General features: G+C 35.8%; 1 protein-coding gene across 2 annotated transcripts in view; it reads left to right on the forward strand.

Moving 5' to 3' along the window:
- Window positions 1-16435, forward strand: part of RIT2 (Ras like without CAAX 2) — a 389165-nt gene extending 372730 nt beyond the window's left edge. Inside the window, exon 6 of one of the 2 annotated variants that reach the window (XM_032152422.2) lies at window positions 15942-16429. In XM_032152422.2, the coding sequence (XP_032008313.1) occupies window positions 15942-16169 (228 nt within the window). In that variant the 3' untranslated portion in view covers window positions 16170-16429. Of the gene's footprint in view, window positions 1-15941 lie in introns of both variants that reach the window. The other variant, XM_032152421.2, reaches the window with a different exon arrangement.
- Window positions 16436-18265: the final 1830 nt, after the last annotated feature.

Consider the following 18265-nt stretch of genomic DNA (forward strand, 5'->3'; position numbering starts at 1 on the left):
TGTGTGTATAGATTTAACACAGTGAGAGCCCCAGCTCTAGCTGTCTAAGGTCTTCAGCTGCTTTCTGACTAAACTGGAAAAAATGGCAGCAGCCTCTAATCCCTGTCTCCCCCCATCTCAATGCAAGCCTGATTGCCCCAGGAAGTCTCTTTCCTAAACCTTTTCTTTCGTTTTACTGTATATGACAATGCTCTTGTCTTGTGCACCATCTCTTTAACCCCATTATCTTTGTGTTCTACACAAAGAGACAGATAGGGTAATAAAAAGACAGTCCTGGGATTTAATGTGAATTCCAATATTGAAGAACTGTATTATCTTGGAAATTTAGGTATTCCCAAACTGTTTTCATTTTTTCAGTTCATATAAGATGGAATTTGGAGTACCTGAAGACCGGGAACAATTTTAGCTCAGAAATTCAAATTTTCTTCTGACTACATGTAAGAAATATTGACAGAAATGGTCATTTTATGGAGGAATGTGCAGTAAGTGCGTGCCTACAGAAACTAGACAGTCATTAACGGAGATGTGGAAGAGACATAGATAATGATTTAATGTCCTGAAAGATGACCCTTAAGCTTATTGCAATCCTGAATTCTTTTGCTTTTAGGATTGTATCACTCAGGGTTCCCCAAAGAAACAGAACCAATAGGATATACAGAGATATAGTGAAAGAGATTTATTATGAAGGATTGAGTCATGCTACTACGAAGGCTGAGAAGTGCCACATCTGCAATCTGCAAGCTGGAGGCTCAGGAAAGCCATTTGTATAGCTCTAGTCCAAGCCTGAAGGCTTGGGAACTGTAGGAGTTGATGATTTAAGTCCTGGTCAGAATCAAGGACAGAATCAATGGGCACATAATTGTGAAATGCCTGAGTAAAGAGTCAAACATCAGAATATTCAGACAGAATATTCAGAAAGGGTAATCGGGCCAGGTATGGTGGCTCATGCCTGTAATCCCAGCAGTTTGGGCAGGCGGATCACTTGCAGTCAGGAGATCGAGACCAGCCTGGCCAACATGGTGAAACCCTGTCTCTACTAAAAATACAAAAAAATAAAATAAAATAAAATTAGCCGGGCGCGGTAGCACATGCTTATAATCCCAGCTACTTGGGAGGCTGAGGCAGGAGAGTTGCCTGAACCCAGGAGGTAGAGGTAGCAGTGAGTCAAGATTGCGCCATTGCACTCCAGCCTGGGTGATGAGAGCAAAACTCCTTCTCAAAATAAAAATAAAAATAAAATAAGGGTTATCAAAAAGAAAAAAGATTAGAAAATCAAGAAAGGAGGAAAGCATCAATTCAAAGGAGAGGAATTGAAGTAAGGGACTAGGCAATTTGTCAAATATTGCAGTTGGTAAAAATTGCTGGAAGCATCTATTGGATTTGACAGTAAGAATGGTAGCTTTGCAAAACCATGTTAGAAGAATGAGGTGAAATAGAATACAGATTGTGAATATTAATGTGCAAATTAGAAGTGATTAAGATAAACTAGCACATAAACCTATAACGTATTTTATTTTGAAATTGTACATATTTTTTTTTTCTAATCCTTTCCTTCCCCAGCCCTATCCTCTCTCGGTTTAACCTTATAAAATGGGCAGATATAAGAGAGTAAATGAACTGGACTCTGAAAATAGTTGAGACTTGAATATTTTTCTGAAACCAAAGGGGCTATTATAGAAGACTGAAAATATAGGAAAAAGGTGGGACAACTAATACTGCAGGATTGAAATAGATTTAAAAAAAAAAAAAAGGTTATTCAGCCCAGATAGAGGTATCAAACTTGACAAGAATCAGTAACCTCTCTTTGCCTGAGAGGAGAAAGAGTAAGATAAGATGTCTAATAATACAGATGAGTTTCTAGGTGCTAGTCCAGGATGTTGAAATCATTCTTTTGAGATGCTTTTATTTCCTCACTGAGGTGAAATAGGAGGGTGAGAGCATCTGCTTAAAATAAGGATGAGGTCAGAGACCTGAGACAAGAAATGAAGGATTTGAAGAACTAAATGAGAAATAGGAAAGGGAACTGGCTGATAATAAGTAGAACGATTGACAAGAGCACTGATGACTCTGCTAAGATTGAAATATAAATGTACAGTGGTACCAATAAGCACAGGCACCTACATTTTCAAAAAATGCCTGTCTCCCTGTGTGTAAAGCCAGAAAATATAGAATATTCATTCAGTTTTTTTTTTCTGTAGATATTAGGGTTAGAACTTTTGTAAAATTTATTTTGTTCTACTTCATCCTTCTTTTCATGGCATGCCTTACCCAAATTGTGAGCTTGAAGGAGCCCAAGATGCCTCTGGGGAACCTTGAGTTTTCCTCTAGGCTTCATCAAAGTCATCTGCTACTGTGGTCCCTAGATTCCATTCAAGAAGACATGATGACCCGGTCTTCTTATTTTTCTGTCCAGAGATTCTGCAGGGCCATGTTCTAACCTGACAACACATGTAATCAAGCCTTTTGACATTTTAAATGAATTACATAGCTATGTTAATGAAAATAAGTTAAAACCTTAAGTAATTCAAGTGAGATTTCAGCTTCCAATTCTCTATTTAATTCACGGAGAATTTCTTCTGTAGTAATTGGTTGGTTACTCTTTGGTCAACTTCCTATCCATTTATTCAGTCTCCATTCGGTGAAGAGATAGGAAAGGTATTTATTGAACATGGTTCACTTGCAAAGCATTGAGGTGTTGCTGGCAATATAATGTCCTTTGCCTTCTTGGTCTTATATTCTGCAGGAGATCCAGACATTGTAGAATTATATAATTTATTATTTAAATTGTTTTATGTGTTAAAAGTATAATATGTAAGTTTATAAATTTGTTAACATAATAGATTAAATAATAAAATTTTTTTGGTCTTTAAAGAGTACATTTTTAGGCCATGTTAAAATGGAAAATTTAGCTATTCACAATAACCAATCCCCTGAAGATTCAGAAGGACCATTGATTTAATACACATCAAATACACATATTTATTTATTAGTGCAAATATGTGAAGATATCCTTAGCCATGCACATACATGTATGTGTATTTACACGTGCATAGTCCTGCATTTATATATGTTGCACGTACTGCCCAATTTTATTGATTTATGTTTTTAACAAGGTATTTTAAAAAGCAAAGTCTTTAGGAGAAAAATTCAAAAAGAAGGCAGATATTGCTCTTAGCAAAATATTTAGCATTAACCTTCTCTTTTTTCCCTTCATAGCAACTACTGGCTGCCATGGCAACCTTTCCCCCCTGCACACCAGAGCTTCTGGGATGAAAAGCACAAGGCCTTTGAGACTTCAAATGTCTCCTGCACAAAGCAGTCTAAAACCCTTTACCCTAGAGCCATTACCATCCCGTGTCTCAGAACGACTGGCTACACCATTTAATTTATTATGTCCTGCTTTTCTCTCCTTTCAATCAATATCTCTCCAGAACAGCAAGAGAGAGAAAACCTATTACATTTCCAGAGTAGGCACTCAAGAAATAGGCTTTTTAAAAATTACTTATTTGATGGGTTCCTAACAAATTTCATACAGATCTGAATAAATTAGATGTCTAAACTCACTAATTTCCTCTGATTGTGCTCTTACTCACTTCTTCTTCCTTGTGCTCTGGTCTAAACCATATTAACTACTGATGATCCCACAAAAGCACCATGATCACTTCTGCCTTAGGCCTTTCTTAGTCCCTTTACTGAGACTCCTTCCTGTTCCCCCAACATCCCACCTCCCCTCACCAACCTAAATAATTACTACTTGCCATTCAGGTCTAAGATTACGGCTCCCTGTCTCAGGAAGCTGAGAACCACTAAGACAGGGCTGGGCATTACTTATAAATGACACCACAGTGCTGTACCCTGTGCTAGCCACTGTTTTGATCTGAGATTTCCTTTTAATTTATCTATTTGTCTAAATCGACAACAAACTCCTCTGTTTATTATAGCCTCAGCTGTATTCTCATGGCCTGGGTTCCAGTGATGTCATCCACAAATAATGAGCCCTCTTAAGTGCCAGTCACTTTGCTGGAGATCAGGTACAGAGATGAACAAAACAGACACATTTTCAGCAATAACTAAGCTTACTTTATACTGATGGGTGATGAAAAATACATATAGGCAAATTAGTGAGATGAATTCAGATAGTAATTAAGTGCCCCTCCTATCAACAAAATAAGAGTAATGGGATGGCATTAGTGGGGATGTGTGAGAAAGCTTTTGAGAGGATGGTCAGGCAAGATGTCTCAGTGGAGGTGATATTTCAGCTGGGACTTGAAGAAAACAGTCAGGAGGAGACATTTGGGGAGCACATTTCAGGCAGAGGAAATAACTGCAAATATTTGAAGGCAAGAAGATTTTGTACTGAGCATGTATCGAATATGATGGGATATAATCAATGAGGGAGAGTGGTATGAATCGAGCTTGGGGAAACAGACAGAGATAATACCATGTAGAATTTGTAGGTCACGGTGAGAAGTAGAAAAAATTATAAACAGGACTAAAATGTGATCTAAAAGAAGTTAAAATTTCCTCTGTCTTCTTTTCAGACAGTGAACAGACAAACCAAAAACATATTTATTGGGAGTACACAGTATACTAGGAACTATATAAGTGCCTTTCATGTAATAGCTCATTGAATCCTATTACCAATTCTATGAAGTAGAATTTTATGAGGAAATTAAACCACAGTCTAAGCAATTCCCTGAGAATTCATGGCTAAAAAGTGGTGTAGCCAGGATTTAGATCCTAGTAATGTGATTCCAGAACCTACCCACTGTAGCACAATTGTAGGCATTTGCTGAAGCCCACAATATAGCAAAAATACAGTTGAGGGCAATATCCTGGCCTCTGAAATTTCAATTTTATGAACTCATTATAATGGACTCTGTGGTCTCCAGTGACTGTTTATTTGGTGTCATTTTCATCATCATCCAAATTAAATAATGAGCACCTGCCACTGCAAAGTGTGTGGCTTGCTTATTGTGTGGCTTGCTTATTGTGTGGCACAATGAGGATTAAGATAAGACAAAATATGATTTCTGTCCAGCTGCCTTGCGTTTGGTTGGTGAGATCAAACAACTAAGCCCTATGAACTTCTCAAGGATGATAAGTTGCACAGCAAAGCAGAGGCCACCAAGGTCACCATAGACTGACTGCACTGTCTGTAAAGATTTGAGAAGGTCTGGAAGAAGTGAGAGAGAAGAAAGATGAAACACTTTCCAGATGGGGGGGAAAAAGCAATATGCAAAGGCATAAAAATATGTGTTGAGGAATCTTGGGCTCTACTGTGTAAAATGTACTCCACATTCTAAAGAGACCTACACACAAGCATGCAACCAAACTGCCTCTGTTGACTCCTACTCTTGCCTTTCCCCAATCCACACTCCTTACCAGTCTAAGAACCCAGGTGGAAATCTGAGTTTTTGATACCAAGACCAGGAGTTCTTTTCCTTCTGCCTACCACAAAGAAGGCAAGGAAGACTCTTGCCCTTCTCCTTTACAATACAAGAGAAGGAGGCTCCAAAATAATCCCTCCTAAAAGAGGGAAGTGCTAAGAAGTTACTGACATCTCCTCACCAGTTGAGTTTTTTGCTTTGTTTGCAGACTTGTTCACTCATCTAAAAAAGATAATTGGGGAAAAATAGCAGAGCAGATAGAGCACTCTTGGAAGGAACACCCTATAAGCACACTCTGATCTGTCAAGAATGGTTTTCCATGTGTCAGTGACTGTGGCTAAGGGTGGGACATCTTGCCAGTGCTTTGCTTTGTTTTGCTTTTCCCGGAAGGAGTTTGAGATGACATGTAAGCATTTACCTTTAAATGGAAAATGATTTTTTTTAAAGTAACTCTCATATTAAATAAGTGAACAAATCATTTAATAAATCAAAAGCACTTTCACTTGAACTGGTCAAGAAAACTGGCAAGGCCATTAATATTATTAAAACTGATAAAAATCAATTATACAACTAAACAAAATGAAAATAGAAAAATTCAAGTTCGGGCCACTTTTCCTTCAAGTTAGCAAATAAGATGTGTTGTTCCACAAATTTCCCAGGAAATTTTGATTCCTGCTACTTTGATGATGTAGACTGCATAATGAAAATTAATAGCTCCATGGGAAATAATGGAGTGAAACACTTTCAAGAAGATATTAAAAATATAAAATAAATCCAAAGAGTTTGCTGTATGCACTAAGCATTTTAACAGCACCCAGTAGCATAACCACTAAGATTTTTGCTTGCAAACTTCTGTTGGAAGAGCCAGACCCATCTTTCTGCCAATCTCCCTCACTCTCTCACTCAAGGTTAGCAATTATAGCAAAGCAGTGTCAGAGTTTCCTTTTGTGTTGCTAGGACTTATATAGCTTATTAGGCAACCACCATTACCCTGGCTACCTTTACAATAATTTAATTTAATTTAATTTATTGTATTGTATTTTTACCGAGCTCAGGTAAAAGATAAAAATATGCAGAGAGCTAGAAAGCTCCTGAAGTCAGCAGATTGTTGGGACTGAAAGTCTAATTGGCCAGGATGCTTGCCACTTCCCACTAGCAGCTGGGCTGGACTAGAACAGGCTCTGCCTGCCTTTTTGCCCCAGTGGTCTCATCAACCCCCCACGCAGCTGTGGCTGTGTTCTAATGTCTCCTCTGGCAGATGGGAAATAGCATTTCAGGGAGTACCTGGCGTATTACACAGTGATCTTCTTCGGTGAAAAAGGTCATATATATTAAAAAGATGGCACCCCTGGGTTATTGAAATTTTCTCTTACTTGTATGAAACATTTTTCTTTATTCCCTCTTTTCTGCCATTGCTTTCTAAGGCCTCCTGGTGGCACATTAAATCAAAAACGTTCCTTCTTTGCAGTTGAGGGGCACTGTGGTATAATGATATCTGCATCAATTTCTTCTTACCCCTAAAATAATCTCTCTGCAACATTTCTTCCCCACCCCCACCCCTGGCGTGTTTCTGCATTTATTAAAAATTTAACTTTTCATGTAAATGCAATATAAAATATTGTGTGCCATTTGTTTACTATTTAAGAATTATTTTAAGTTGTAAAACCTCACATCAGAACAATCAGCTAAATATGTACAGAATCCTAGCACAAGAAACTGTAAAGGTTTCCCCATGAGAGACAGCAAGAAAGAAGGGAAGCGGTGCTTAATGGAAGATAGTAGAACTTGATGGATATTTTACTTAATTAGATGTGTGACCTTGAACCATTTCCTAACCACTGCTTAACCTTTCTGAGCCTGAAACTCCTCATTTGAAAAATAAGAAAATTTAATTCCTTTCTACCATTGTGCTTCTTTCTTAGGAGTTACTATATAAAGTAGATGAATATTGATGAATATTCAATATTTAATTTTACTTAAAATTTAATTTTACTTAAAATTCAGATAGACAAGATATCTTATGCTAAAAGAATATGTTAATTACCTTAGTTTTCAATTCTAATATGGAAGCTGTTACTTCTTGTAATACATTCTAGTTCCAAACCAGTCAGATCACCACTAGTGGACTGCTGTGGTCCTAAAAATTATTCCCTATGATGCTGTTGCAATATGGCCTTCAAATGGACCTTCAAATGGACCATAATAGTAAGCATAAAACCCAGAAATCTATAAAAATTAATATTTTGGGGCTTGGTTTTTTGACATGTTTGGACTCAAATTCTTGCGTTAAATTTATGGCATATAAATTTCAAGCTCAAAGGTAGGTATGACAAATGTATGGTTTGTCAATATTAGTATGAGATGAAATTTTCTTAAAACATGAAAATGTATTTTCTTGAAACATAAAACTTTATTGTTAAAGTATGCTTTCACTTTTGGTATTTTTCTTAAAACATAAAAACTATGTCACTGATCTAATAATAATTTTTAAGGAAATATAGAAAAGATTAAATATTTTACTAAGTATAATTTCCATTTAGATATTATAGCAAATGTGAAAATTAATGTTATTATTCCATTAGATAACACAGAATTAATATTTTGATAATAAATCTAAGATCATGTGCAACTACATTTTATGCTTTGAATTAGATGGTCCATGATTCCTACATTACTTATCAAAGTACTGAGTAGTCACAATTTACGTATACTTCAGCCTGCTACAAAAAATAAAATATTCACTTATATCGTTTATTAAAGGTGCTGTTTTGCTGTATATCATTCCAACAAGAACATCTGCATAGGATTTGTTTACTAATTTTATTTCTGGTCGAGCTTGATTATCATATTGGACTTTTAACTGAATTTTGATGTCCCTAATGATTTATTTGTGATGCTTACATTTTAACCATTAGGAAATATTTTATAAATGTAAGTATGCATTTGTATAAAATATGCATATGTATATCTATATATGTACTATAGATATACAACTAAACATATTTTTTCAAATGCTTAAAAAATTTATGGATTTAGCTAAAGACTTAACTTCAATCCTTCTCTACTTCTACTCTTCTTAAAGAAAAATTACCTTTCTATGTTGGTGGAAATAACTCCTATACATGTTGGTCAAAAATAATCCAAAATGATAACTCAATGTCAGGGCACCATTGACAGCACCTTAATTTCTCCACTGATTTGGAATGATATCCCAATAATACAAAAAGCTTCCATAGATATGTTGATATTTTTCCAGGTTCTCTATTGCACTGTAGTAAGATTATTTGTCTAACCCTTAACTAATGCCCCATGCCTGAACCATTATAGGTTTACAGATGGCCTTAATCAAGTGAGACCAACATTATTGTTACTATTCTTCTTCCTACCTCCTTCTTATTAGAATTCAAATATTTATTCTCTATTTGTGCCTTTATTCTTCTCTGTGAATTTTAGTATCCCTGTATAACATCCTATGATTCAAAAGTTTTCAGGGTTTGAATGTATCTTCATTGAAATTATACACTAATTTGAAATGATTTATTATCTTTATGATATTGAACCTTCGAACCAAAAACTAATACAAGTCTACAATTTGTCATCTGATTGGTTAGATTTAGATAAAAATCCAAACTAATATGATAAGTAAAAGTTTTTCTTAATGTATTTGTTAGCATAACCTAACCAGACTCAACTCATTTTTTGTGACAAAGCATGATTTGATGTGATCTGAGTTGATTTAGAGATCTTACATATCCTATTTGCTGTGAATGATGCAATATTTAGATACAGAAATATTACTATACTGGAGGACAAAATTATGCTCCAAATTCAAAGGGAGTGCTGCATGTTTTACAATGCATTTATTTAATTGAGTGTTTAATTGCAGTTTCATATAAAGCAGACAAATTATAAGTATAGAGCTTCATGAATTACAACAACATGAACTCACCTAAAATCACCATATTGGTTAATAATGGAAGATTATTAAAGGCACCCAGAAAACTTTCTTGTATCTCCTTCCAAAGAAACACTATACTGACTCCTAACACTAAACAATAGTTTTTCTGTTTTTAAACTCTCGAAAAATGTAATTGTGTAATGGGTTAATGTAAAAATAGAGAGAAATGGATGTGGGGTAAATGGGAATTATATGTTGCCATATTCCGTAAATAGAAAACTATACTAAAATTAAAAATTTACCAACAATGTTCCTTAGGTCTGATTTCTTTCACTCAGCATTGTTATGTTTGTAAGATTTATCTGAGTTGTATATAATAGTATGTCATTTATTTACATTGAACAGCATCATCACATTGTATTAATATATAGCAAATTATTTATCAAGTCTCCTGGCAATAAGGTTTGTGTTGCTTTCGGTGTTTTTGTTTGCTTGTTTTTGCTATTGTGAATAATGTTACTGTAAACAATTTGCATGTCTTTGCTGCATACATCTACACATATTCATCAAAGAAGGCTTCTGGTCATAGAGACAATTAGGGGAAAGGTTTTAATCACAAATTTAATTTTTTGTCTAATGTATAGGACAATATAGAATTTCTATTTTTGTGTGTAAGTTTTTGAAAATTATATTTTGGTGGAAATTATTCCTTCATCTAATATTTCTGATATATTGGGACAAACATCATGTTCACATGTTATCTTTTTTATGTTTGTAGTATCTGAAGTGATATACACGATTTCATTCTTAATATTGTTTATTTATGACTTATTTTTCCTCATCACCCTTAATCTGTCTTTTCTGGGCTTTATAAATTTTGACATCTTTATAAAAAGAATTCATGTTTGATTTCATCTTCTCTATTGCATAATTGTTTTCTATTTTATTTATCTGTTTATCATTTCCTTGTTTTTACTTTCTTTAAATTAATTTGCTGAGCTTTCTGGTTACTTTTTGTGGTAAATATTTTGATCATTAAATTTGAGTGTTTATGCTTTTTAAAAACATGCTTGTAATGCTATAAGCATCATTATGAATAAAGCTATAGATAGTCCTATGTTATGATACAGTGCATTTTTTTTGAAACAGTGCATTTTCATTAGCATTTCATTTCAAATATTTTGAAAATGTTTTTATAATTTCTTTTTTGACCTATTGACTATTTAGATATATACTTTTTCTCAACTATTTGGGAATTTAGTAGAGTTTTTTAAATTTCTAGATCAATTTCATTTATTTTGGACTATGTTGTAATTTTTATTCTTTGAAATGTTTTGAGATTCACTTTAGGATAAAGTCAATTTTTATAAATGTTCCAAGTTAACTTGAAGAGAATGTGACTTTTTCATTTGTTAGCTATGACATGTTGTATATGTCAATTGGATCAATTGAGTTTGTTTTGTTCAAGTCTCCCATATCCTTACTGAATATTTGCCTGTTAATTTTTTCTTTATTTCTTTACTTACTTTTATTTCAATAGGTTTTGAGGGAACAGTAGGTATTTGGTTGCATGGATAAGTTTTCTCGTGTTGATTTCTGAGATTTTGGTGCATTCATCACCCGAGCAGTGTACACTGGACCCAACGTGTAGCCTTTTATCCACCTACCTCCCTTTCCCCTGAGTCCCCAAAGTCCATTGTATCTTTCTTATGCCTTTGCATTATCATAGCTTAGCTCCCACTTGTTTTCTGGGCTGGTTTCATGTTTTTGCAATTGCGAATTGTGCTGCTGTAAATATGCATATGCAAGTATCTTTTTCATATAATGACTTATTTTCCTCTGGATAGATACGCAGTAGTGACATTGCTGGATCAACTGATAGTTCTACTTTTAGTTCTTTATGGAATCTCCACACTGTTTTACATAGTGTTTATACTAGTTTAAATTTCCACCAGCAGTGTAAAAGTGTTCCCTTTTAACACATCCAGCTAACATCTATTATTGTTTGTTTTTTTGATAATGACCATTCTTGCAGGAGTAAGGTGGTATTGCATGTGGTTTTGATTTGTATTTCCCTGCTCATTACTGATGTTGAGTATTTTTTCATATTTTTGTTGGTCATTTGTATATCTTCTTTTGAGAATTGTCTATTCAGTTCCTTAGCCCATTTTTTGATGGGATTGTTTGTTTTATTTTTGCGGATTTCTTTCAGTCTCTTGTAGATTGTGGATATTAGTCTTTTGTCAAATGTATAGACTGTGGTGATTTTCTTCCACTCCGTGGATTTTCTTCCACTATGTGTGATTGCAAAGATTTTCTCCCACTCTGTGGGTTGTTCACTTACTCTGCTGATTGTTTATTTTGATATGCAGAAACTTTTTAGTTTAATTAAGTCCCAAGTATTTATCTTTGTTTTTGTTGCATTTGCTTTTGGGTTCTTGCTCATGAAGTATTTGCCTAAGCCAATGTCTAGAAGGATTTTTCCAGTGTTATCTTCTATAATTCTTATGTTTTCAGATCTTAGATTTAAGTCCTTTATCTATCTTGAGTTGATTTTTGTATAAGGTGAGACATGAAGATACAGTTTCATTCTTCTACATGTGGCTTGCCAATTATCCTAACACCACTTGTTGAGTAGGGTGTCCTTTCCCCACTTTATGTTTTTGTTTGCTTTATCAAAGATCTCTTGGCTGTTAGTATTTGGCTTTATTTCTGGGTTCTCTATTCTATTCCATTTATCTATATGCCTATATACCAGTACCATGCTGTTTTGGTGACTATGGCCTTATAGTATGGTTTCAATGTAATGTGATGCCTCCAGATTTTTTCTTTATGCTTAGTCTTACTTTGGCTATGTGCTCTCCTTTTTGCTTCCATATGAGTTTTAGGATTGTTTTTTCTAGTTCTGTGAAGAATGACAGTGGTTTTTTGATGGAAATTGCATTTATAGATTGCTTTTGGCAGCATGGTCATTTTCACAGTATTGATTCTACCCATCCATGAGCATGGGATGTGTTTTCATTTGCTTGTGTCGTCTATGATTTCTTTGAACAGTGTTCTGTAGTTTTCCTTGTAGAGGTCTTTCACCTCCTTAGTTAGGTATATTCTTAAGTATTTTATTTATTTATTTAGCAGCCATTGTAAAACACGTTGTCTTATTGATTTGATTCTCAGCTTGGTCACTGTTGGTATATAGCAGAGCTACTGATTTGTGTATATAAATTTTGTAACCTGAAATTTGCTGAATTCATTTATCTAGGAGCTTTTTGGAAGAGTCTTTAGAGTTTTCTAGGTATACAATTATATCATCAGGAAATTGCATCAGTTTTACTTCTTCCTCACCAGTTTGAATGTCCTTTATTTCTTTCTCTTGTCTGATTGTTCTGGCTAGGACTTCCAGTACTATGTTGAATAGAAGAGATGAGAGTGGGCATCCTTGTCATGTTCGCGTTCTCAGGGGAAATGCTTTCAACTTTTCCCCATTCAGTGCTACATTGGCTGTGAGTTTGTAATAGATATCTTTTATTACAGTAAGGCAGGTCTCTTCTATGCCAATTTTTCTGAGGGTTTTAATCACAAAGCGATGCTGGATTTTGTCAAATGCTTTTTCTGCATCTATTGAGATTATCATGTTATTTTTGTTTTAAATTCTGTTTTTGTTATGTCCTTTCCTGGATTTGGTATTAGGGTTATACTGGCTTCATATAATGATTTAGAGAGGATTCCCTCTTTCTGTCTCTTGTGTACTAGTGTCAATAGGATTGTTACCAGTTCTTTCAATTGCTAAGAGAGACACATTAAAATATCTCACTAAACTTTTGGATTTTATTTTGTCAACTTTTAAAATTTAAACTGAGACTATATTTTTAGTACATAAGAATTAATTAGTATAATGTCTTCCTTTATTATTAGAAAATATTCCTCTTTTGCTCAAATAATGCTCTATTTTTAATTACTGTCTACTTTGATATTTAAACTATAGCAACTTTCTTCATGTGTAAATTTCCATTCAAATTTCACTTTCTGTATCTTTACATATAAGGTACTGAAACTGCAAGTGATTTTTGTAAAATCTGGTTGGACAGTCTTTGTCTTTTAAAATTGGAGACTGTAATGCATTTATATTGACTGTGGTCAGTTGAATGATTCTTTTAAAATTCTGTGTTTTCTCTCCACTCTTGTCATGCTTCAATGTGAGTTGAGCATATGTCCTGCCTCATTGACTTTAGGTTTCTCCATGTGTCATTTGGCCCCTGGGATATAGATAAAATAATTCCTGCCTCCTGTGCATCTGCTCTATATTATGGGAATATCATTTCCCAGATAAGAGGGGCTCTCTTAGCCTGAGTCCCAAAATAAGAGGATAAGAATATACCAGAACCCACCTGACAGCCTGGAGCAGAGCTGCCAAAAATCTACTCCTTAGCTGCTAAAAAGCAGTGTAGCAACAAAACAAAGCAAAACAAAACAAAAAATATTTTGCAAGCCACAAGGGCCTTTAGGCTGTATTAATATAAGTGTAACCTAATGAAAGCCAATAAATATAGAAAATAGTTCCAGAACTGTTGTGTTGCTATACAAAATGTAAAATATGAGTCATTAGCTTCTGGGCGGGGAAAATTCTTACAGGTGACCGAAAAATACATGGTAACCCACGTTATACAGTGTCATACCATTTGGTAAGATTATCACTTGTGATAACTTGAAAATCAGGGAAGTTACTTAATAAACATAACTTTGCTCAGTTGCTGGCAAGTCAGAATGTTATTAGCTTTAGTTGATTGTTTTTGCTGCATTTCTTATTTTAAGATAGAAATGAGCTAAACAAATTGGCATGTTTACCAGTAGGAATGAAAAAAATAAAATAAAAAAAGAGAGAGAATCCAGACATGTTTTATCTCATAGGGTTAAAATGTGACAAGTTACTCATCTCTGTTTAACAGCCACTAGTGAGATCAATCTATCACAGACTAGAGTGAAGAACCTGTCTGTGCTGTCTTTGGGATCGGATAGACTTGATAGATTTTTACACCCCAGCTCAGCCACTTACTAACCATATGATGTGTTGTAACAGTTTAAAAAGTTGGTTTCTGCCCTGATTACAAACAATTGCAAAATGTCAACAGCTTAAAATAACGAAGGTTTTTTTTTTCTTAGTTATGACACATATCCAACATGAGTGAGCTGGGAGGTCTATTTATTATTCAGAGTCCTGGTAACTCAGGATTCTGGACTGATAATCTGGTAGGGCTTTATGGGATCACTAAATTTTGAGTAGGAATGTTAGTACCAGCCACAGGAACATAGAATCCACTGTGCTAATATATGTGTATAATTTATCTTTATATTTTAGTTAATATTTATTCAACCCTGGGTAATTTTGTTGATCATTCTTTAAACTCTTCTAATACTGCTAACGGTGATGTAGGTACCAGGAGCTGTAGTAGATACTAAGGGAATGATAAGTGAGACAGACATGGTCCCTGGCCTCAGTCAGTTTATGATTTCTAGAGATCCATTACAACAGCATGAACCACAGCATAGGTAAGTGCCACCAAAGACTTATGGAGTGTCAAACCTGCTCTGGAATACTTGGCTAGAGACTTATTTACCCATAATGGTGGTGTTTGCTTTTCATTTTCTTTTGATAGATTATTATTTTTTAATTTTATGACAACTCCATCTCTTCAACTTATTCTTAAGTGAAAGCTCTGGACTATAATAACAACCAACATTCATAGAGCTTTAAACATGTGCCCAGCATGCGCCTCTTCTAGATGATCTCACTTAACCCTAACAAAGAGGTTTTGAGGTAGGTATTAATATCCTATGTTGAGGAAATTGGGAAAAAAAGTCAAAAAAATTATCCAAGTTTGCAAAGGTAAAATGTAGTTGAACTGGCACTTGGAACAAAGCAGATTTAATATAAAGCTATTCTTTGACCACTTTGCTATGTTGCTTTTTTGAATTCTGGAGAGCTGATTTCTAGTTCAATTTTTTAACCCGTTGTCCTTTCAAGGATTCTAATTTCTCATTTGTCCTTCAAATTCTAAAATTCTAGGATTCTCTCTTAAAACAAATTCTCACATTGCTATATATTTTTAAATGTAACTGAGGTCCACAGTTTCATGCGCTTCCACGTGAAGAGACCACTAAACAGGCTTTGTGTGAGCAATAAAGCTTTTAATCACCTGAGTGCAGGCGGGCTGAGTCCAAAAAGAGAGTCAGCAAAGGGAGATAGGGGTGGGGCCATTTTATAAGATTTGGGTAGGTAAAGGAAAATTACAGTCAAAGGGGTTTGTTCTCTGGCAGACAGGAGTGGGGGCTGCAAGGTGCTCAGTGGGGGAGTTTTTGAGCCAGGATGAGCCAGGAAAAGGACTTTCACAAAGTAATATCATCACTTAAGGCAAGGACTGGCCATTTTCACTTCTTTTCTGGTGGAATGTCATTAGTTAAGGCGGGGCAGGGCATTTTCACTTCTTTTGTGTTTCTTCAGTTACTTCAGGCCATCTGGGCTTATACGTGCAAGTCACAGGGGATGCGATGGCTTGGATGGGTTCAGAGGCCTGACACACAGCTCTAGTAGAGAACCTATTTTTAATTGAAGAGTCTTTCTCTTTCTGCCTTTTTAGTATTATTTGTTTTTTCCTTAGGTTTCTACAGAAGAAGGCTTGAGTCTTGCCCAAGAATATAATTGTGGTTTTTTTGAGACCTCTGCAGCCCTCAGATTCTGTATTGATGATGCTTTTCATGGCTTGGTGAGGGAAATTCGCAAGAAGGAGTCCATGCCATCCTTGATGGAAAAGAAACTGAAGAGAAAAGACAGCCTGTGGAAGAAGCTAAAAGGATCTTTGAAGAAGAAGAGAGAAAATATGACATGATATCTCTGCTTTTGAGTTCCTCACTCTCTCTGAATTTTATTAGTTGGACAATTCCATATGTAGCATTCTGCTTCAATATTCTCTCTGTGTGTGTCTCTCTCTCTTTAAATATCTGCCTGTAGGTAAAAGCAAGATCTGCATAACTGTACCTCTTGAGATAGTTTTGTTTTGCCTTTAACAGTTGGATGGATTTTGTCAATCAGCTGGATATGCTGTTTAGTTTTTACAATATATTACTAAATAAAATTGACATTCCAATTGCCTCATTTCCCTTTAAAGAGTCTAGCTTCATTTGGTATGCTGTCTGGTTATAAAGGAAATATGCAAAATTGCAGCCAGAATGATAAAAGACTCAGGGGATCTGCCTTTGCCTGATAACACTGGTTGTTTGCATTTCAGGAATCTCAGTAAATAATGAAGAAGCTCAGGAAATAATTCAGAGCAGAAATCTGCAGCCTGGTCTTTTCTTAATTGTAGAAGTCATGGTGCTTCTTCTTGAATGCTCCAGAGATAAACCTTATAGGAATTATTAATAATAGGAACTGGTTTGGGGTCATTGGAGAGCTGAAATAAAATATCTGTGTATTTACAGTGCTCTGCCCCAGTTAAGCTGTAGCAAAATTATCACAGTGAAGGCACTGGGCTGTGGCAAAAGGATATTGTCTCTGTAGTGGGAAGAGAGAAGCTACTATGAATTTGGTGGTTCATATGCTCATTAAAGGATGCTTTGCTCCCCCCCTTTGAGGAGTCCTTCTTAGGGCTGCTTCACCTGCATCAGGACTATTTGTAGGGTATGAGGCTTGATGGCTCCAGAGACCCTGTGAGCTCCCTATATTGCCAAAATCTCCTCTCTCCCCTTACATTAAATGCTACCAGAGGCTTTTCTCTTGTTTGTTTTACAATGGCTCATCATGTAAAATGAAATTGCCCATTCACTCATTTTTTTCCCATTGTGTGAATTGGTTTATTAAATTCAAGCTCAGAAAATACACTACCAGAGAGCACAGTTCTGAATGTTTAATAGGTAAGCATGAAGAAGAAAACCATAAAGCTAAGCATGAGATGGAATCCATCAAGCCCATCTTCATGGGCTAAGGACAGTTTTTAATCATTAATTAAGGAAGAAGAGGGATGAGGGGCATAGTTTTCATGCGCGTCCATGTGAAGAGACCACCAAACAGGCTTTCTGTGAGCAATAAAGCTGTTTATTTCACCTGGGTGCAGGCGGGCTGAGTCCGAAAAGAACATGATGGAAAGAAAATGAGAGGTTCTAAGAGGCGGGCTAGTGGCTTATACTATAGCATAGCCTGCCTTTGCTGGTGTGTGGCAATTAGGCCTGGTGGAACTGCCATCAATAAATCAAGCGTGATCAGGGTGAGGAACAGGAAAGAAGGAAATATGGGGAAATAGGGTGAATGTCAGGTGGATCAGAGAGATACAGTCATGGGGGTCAGGTGTGGTATCAGGAATAATGTGGGAGGCCGGATTGAAGTCTGGCCCAGGAACAATGGTAATTGTGGGACTTAACGAAGAATGAGTACAGCTGAAGGAGCTGGGAAGCAGAAAGTATATGCATCAGGTATGAGGAAGAAAATAGATTTTGGAAGTTGTGAGAAATGTAGAGAGTGAGTTGAGCATAGTTTGTGATTTTTAGGGCCTCTGAAAGTATTAAAGCAGTGGCAGCCGCTGCACGCAGACATGAAGGCTAGGCTAAAACAGTAAGGTCAAGTTGTTTGGACAGAAAGGCTACAGGGTGTTGTCCTGGCTTTTGTGTAAGAATTCTGACCACACTAACCATGCCTAGGAAGGAAAGGAGTTGTTGTTTTGTAAGGGTTTGAGGTTTAGGAGATTAATCAGACACGATCAGCAGGGAAAGCATGTGTGTTTCAATGAGAATTATGCCGAGATAGGTAACAGATGAGGATGAAATTTGGGCTTGACTGAAGTAATGGGAGCTATCTGTGAAGCCTTGCGGCAGTACAGCCCAGGTAATTTGCTAAGCCTAATGGGTGTCAGGGTCAGTCTAAGTGAAAGCGAAGAGAGGCTGGGATGAAGGGTGCAAAGGAATAGTAAAGAAAGCATGTTTGAGATCCAGA

The sequence above is a fragment of the Hylobates moloch genome, unplaced genomic scaffold (genome assembly GCF_009828535.3).
Source record: "Hylobates moloch isolate HMO894 unplaced genomic scaffold, HMol_V3 SCAFFOLD_5, whole genome shotgun sequence".
Classification (NCBI taxonomy): domain Eukaryota; kingdom Metazoa; phylum Chordata; class Mammalia; order Primates; family Hylobatidae; genus Hylobates; species Hylobates moloch.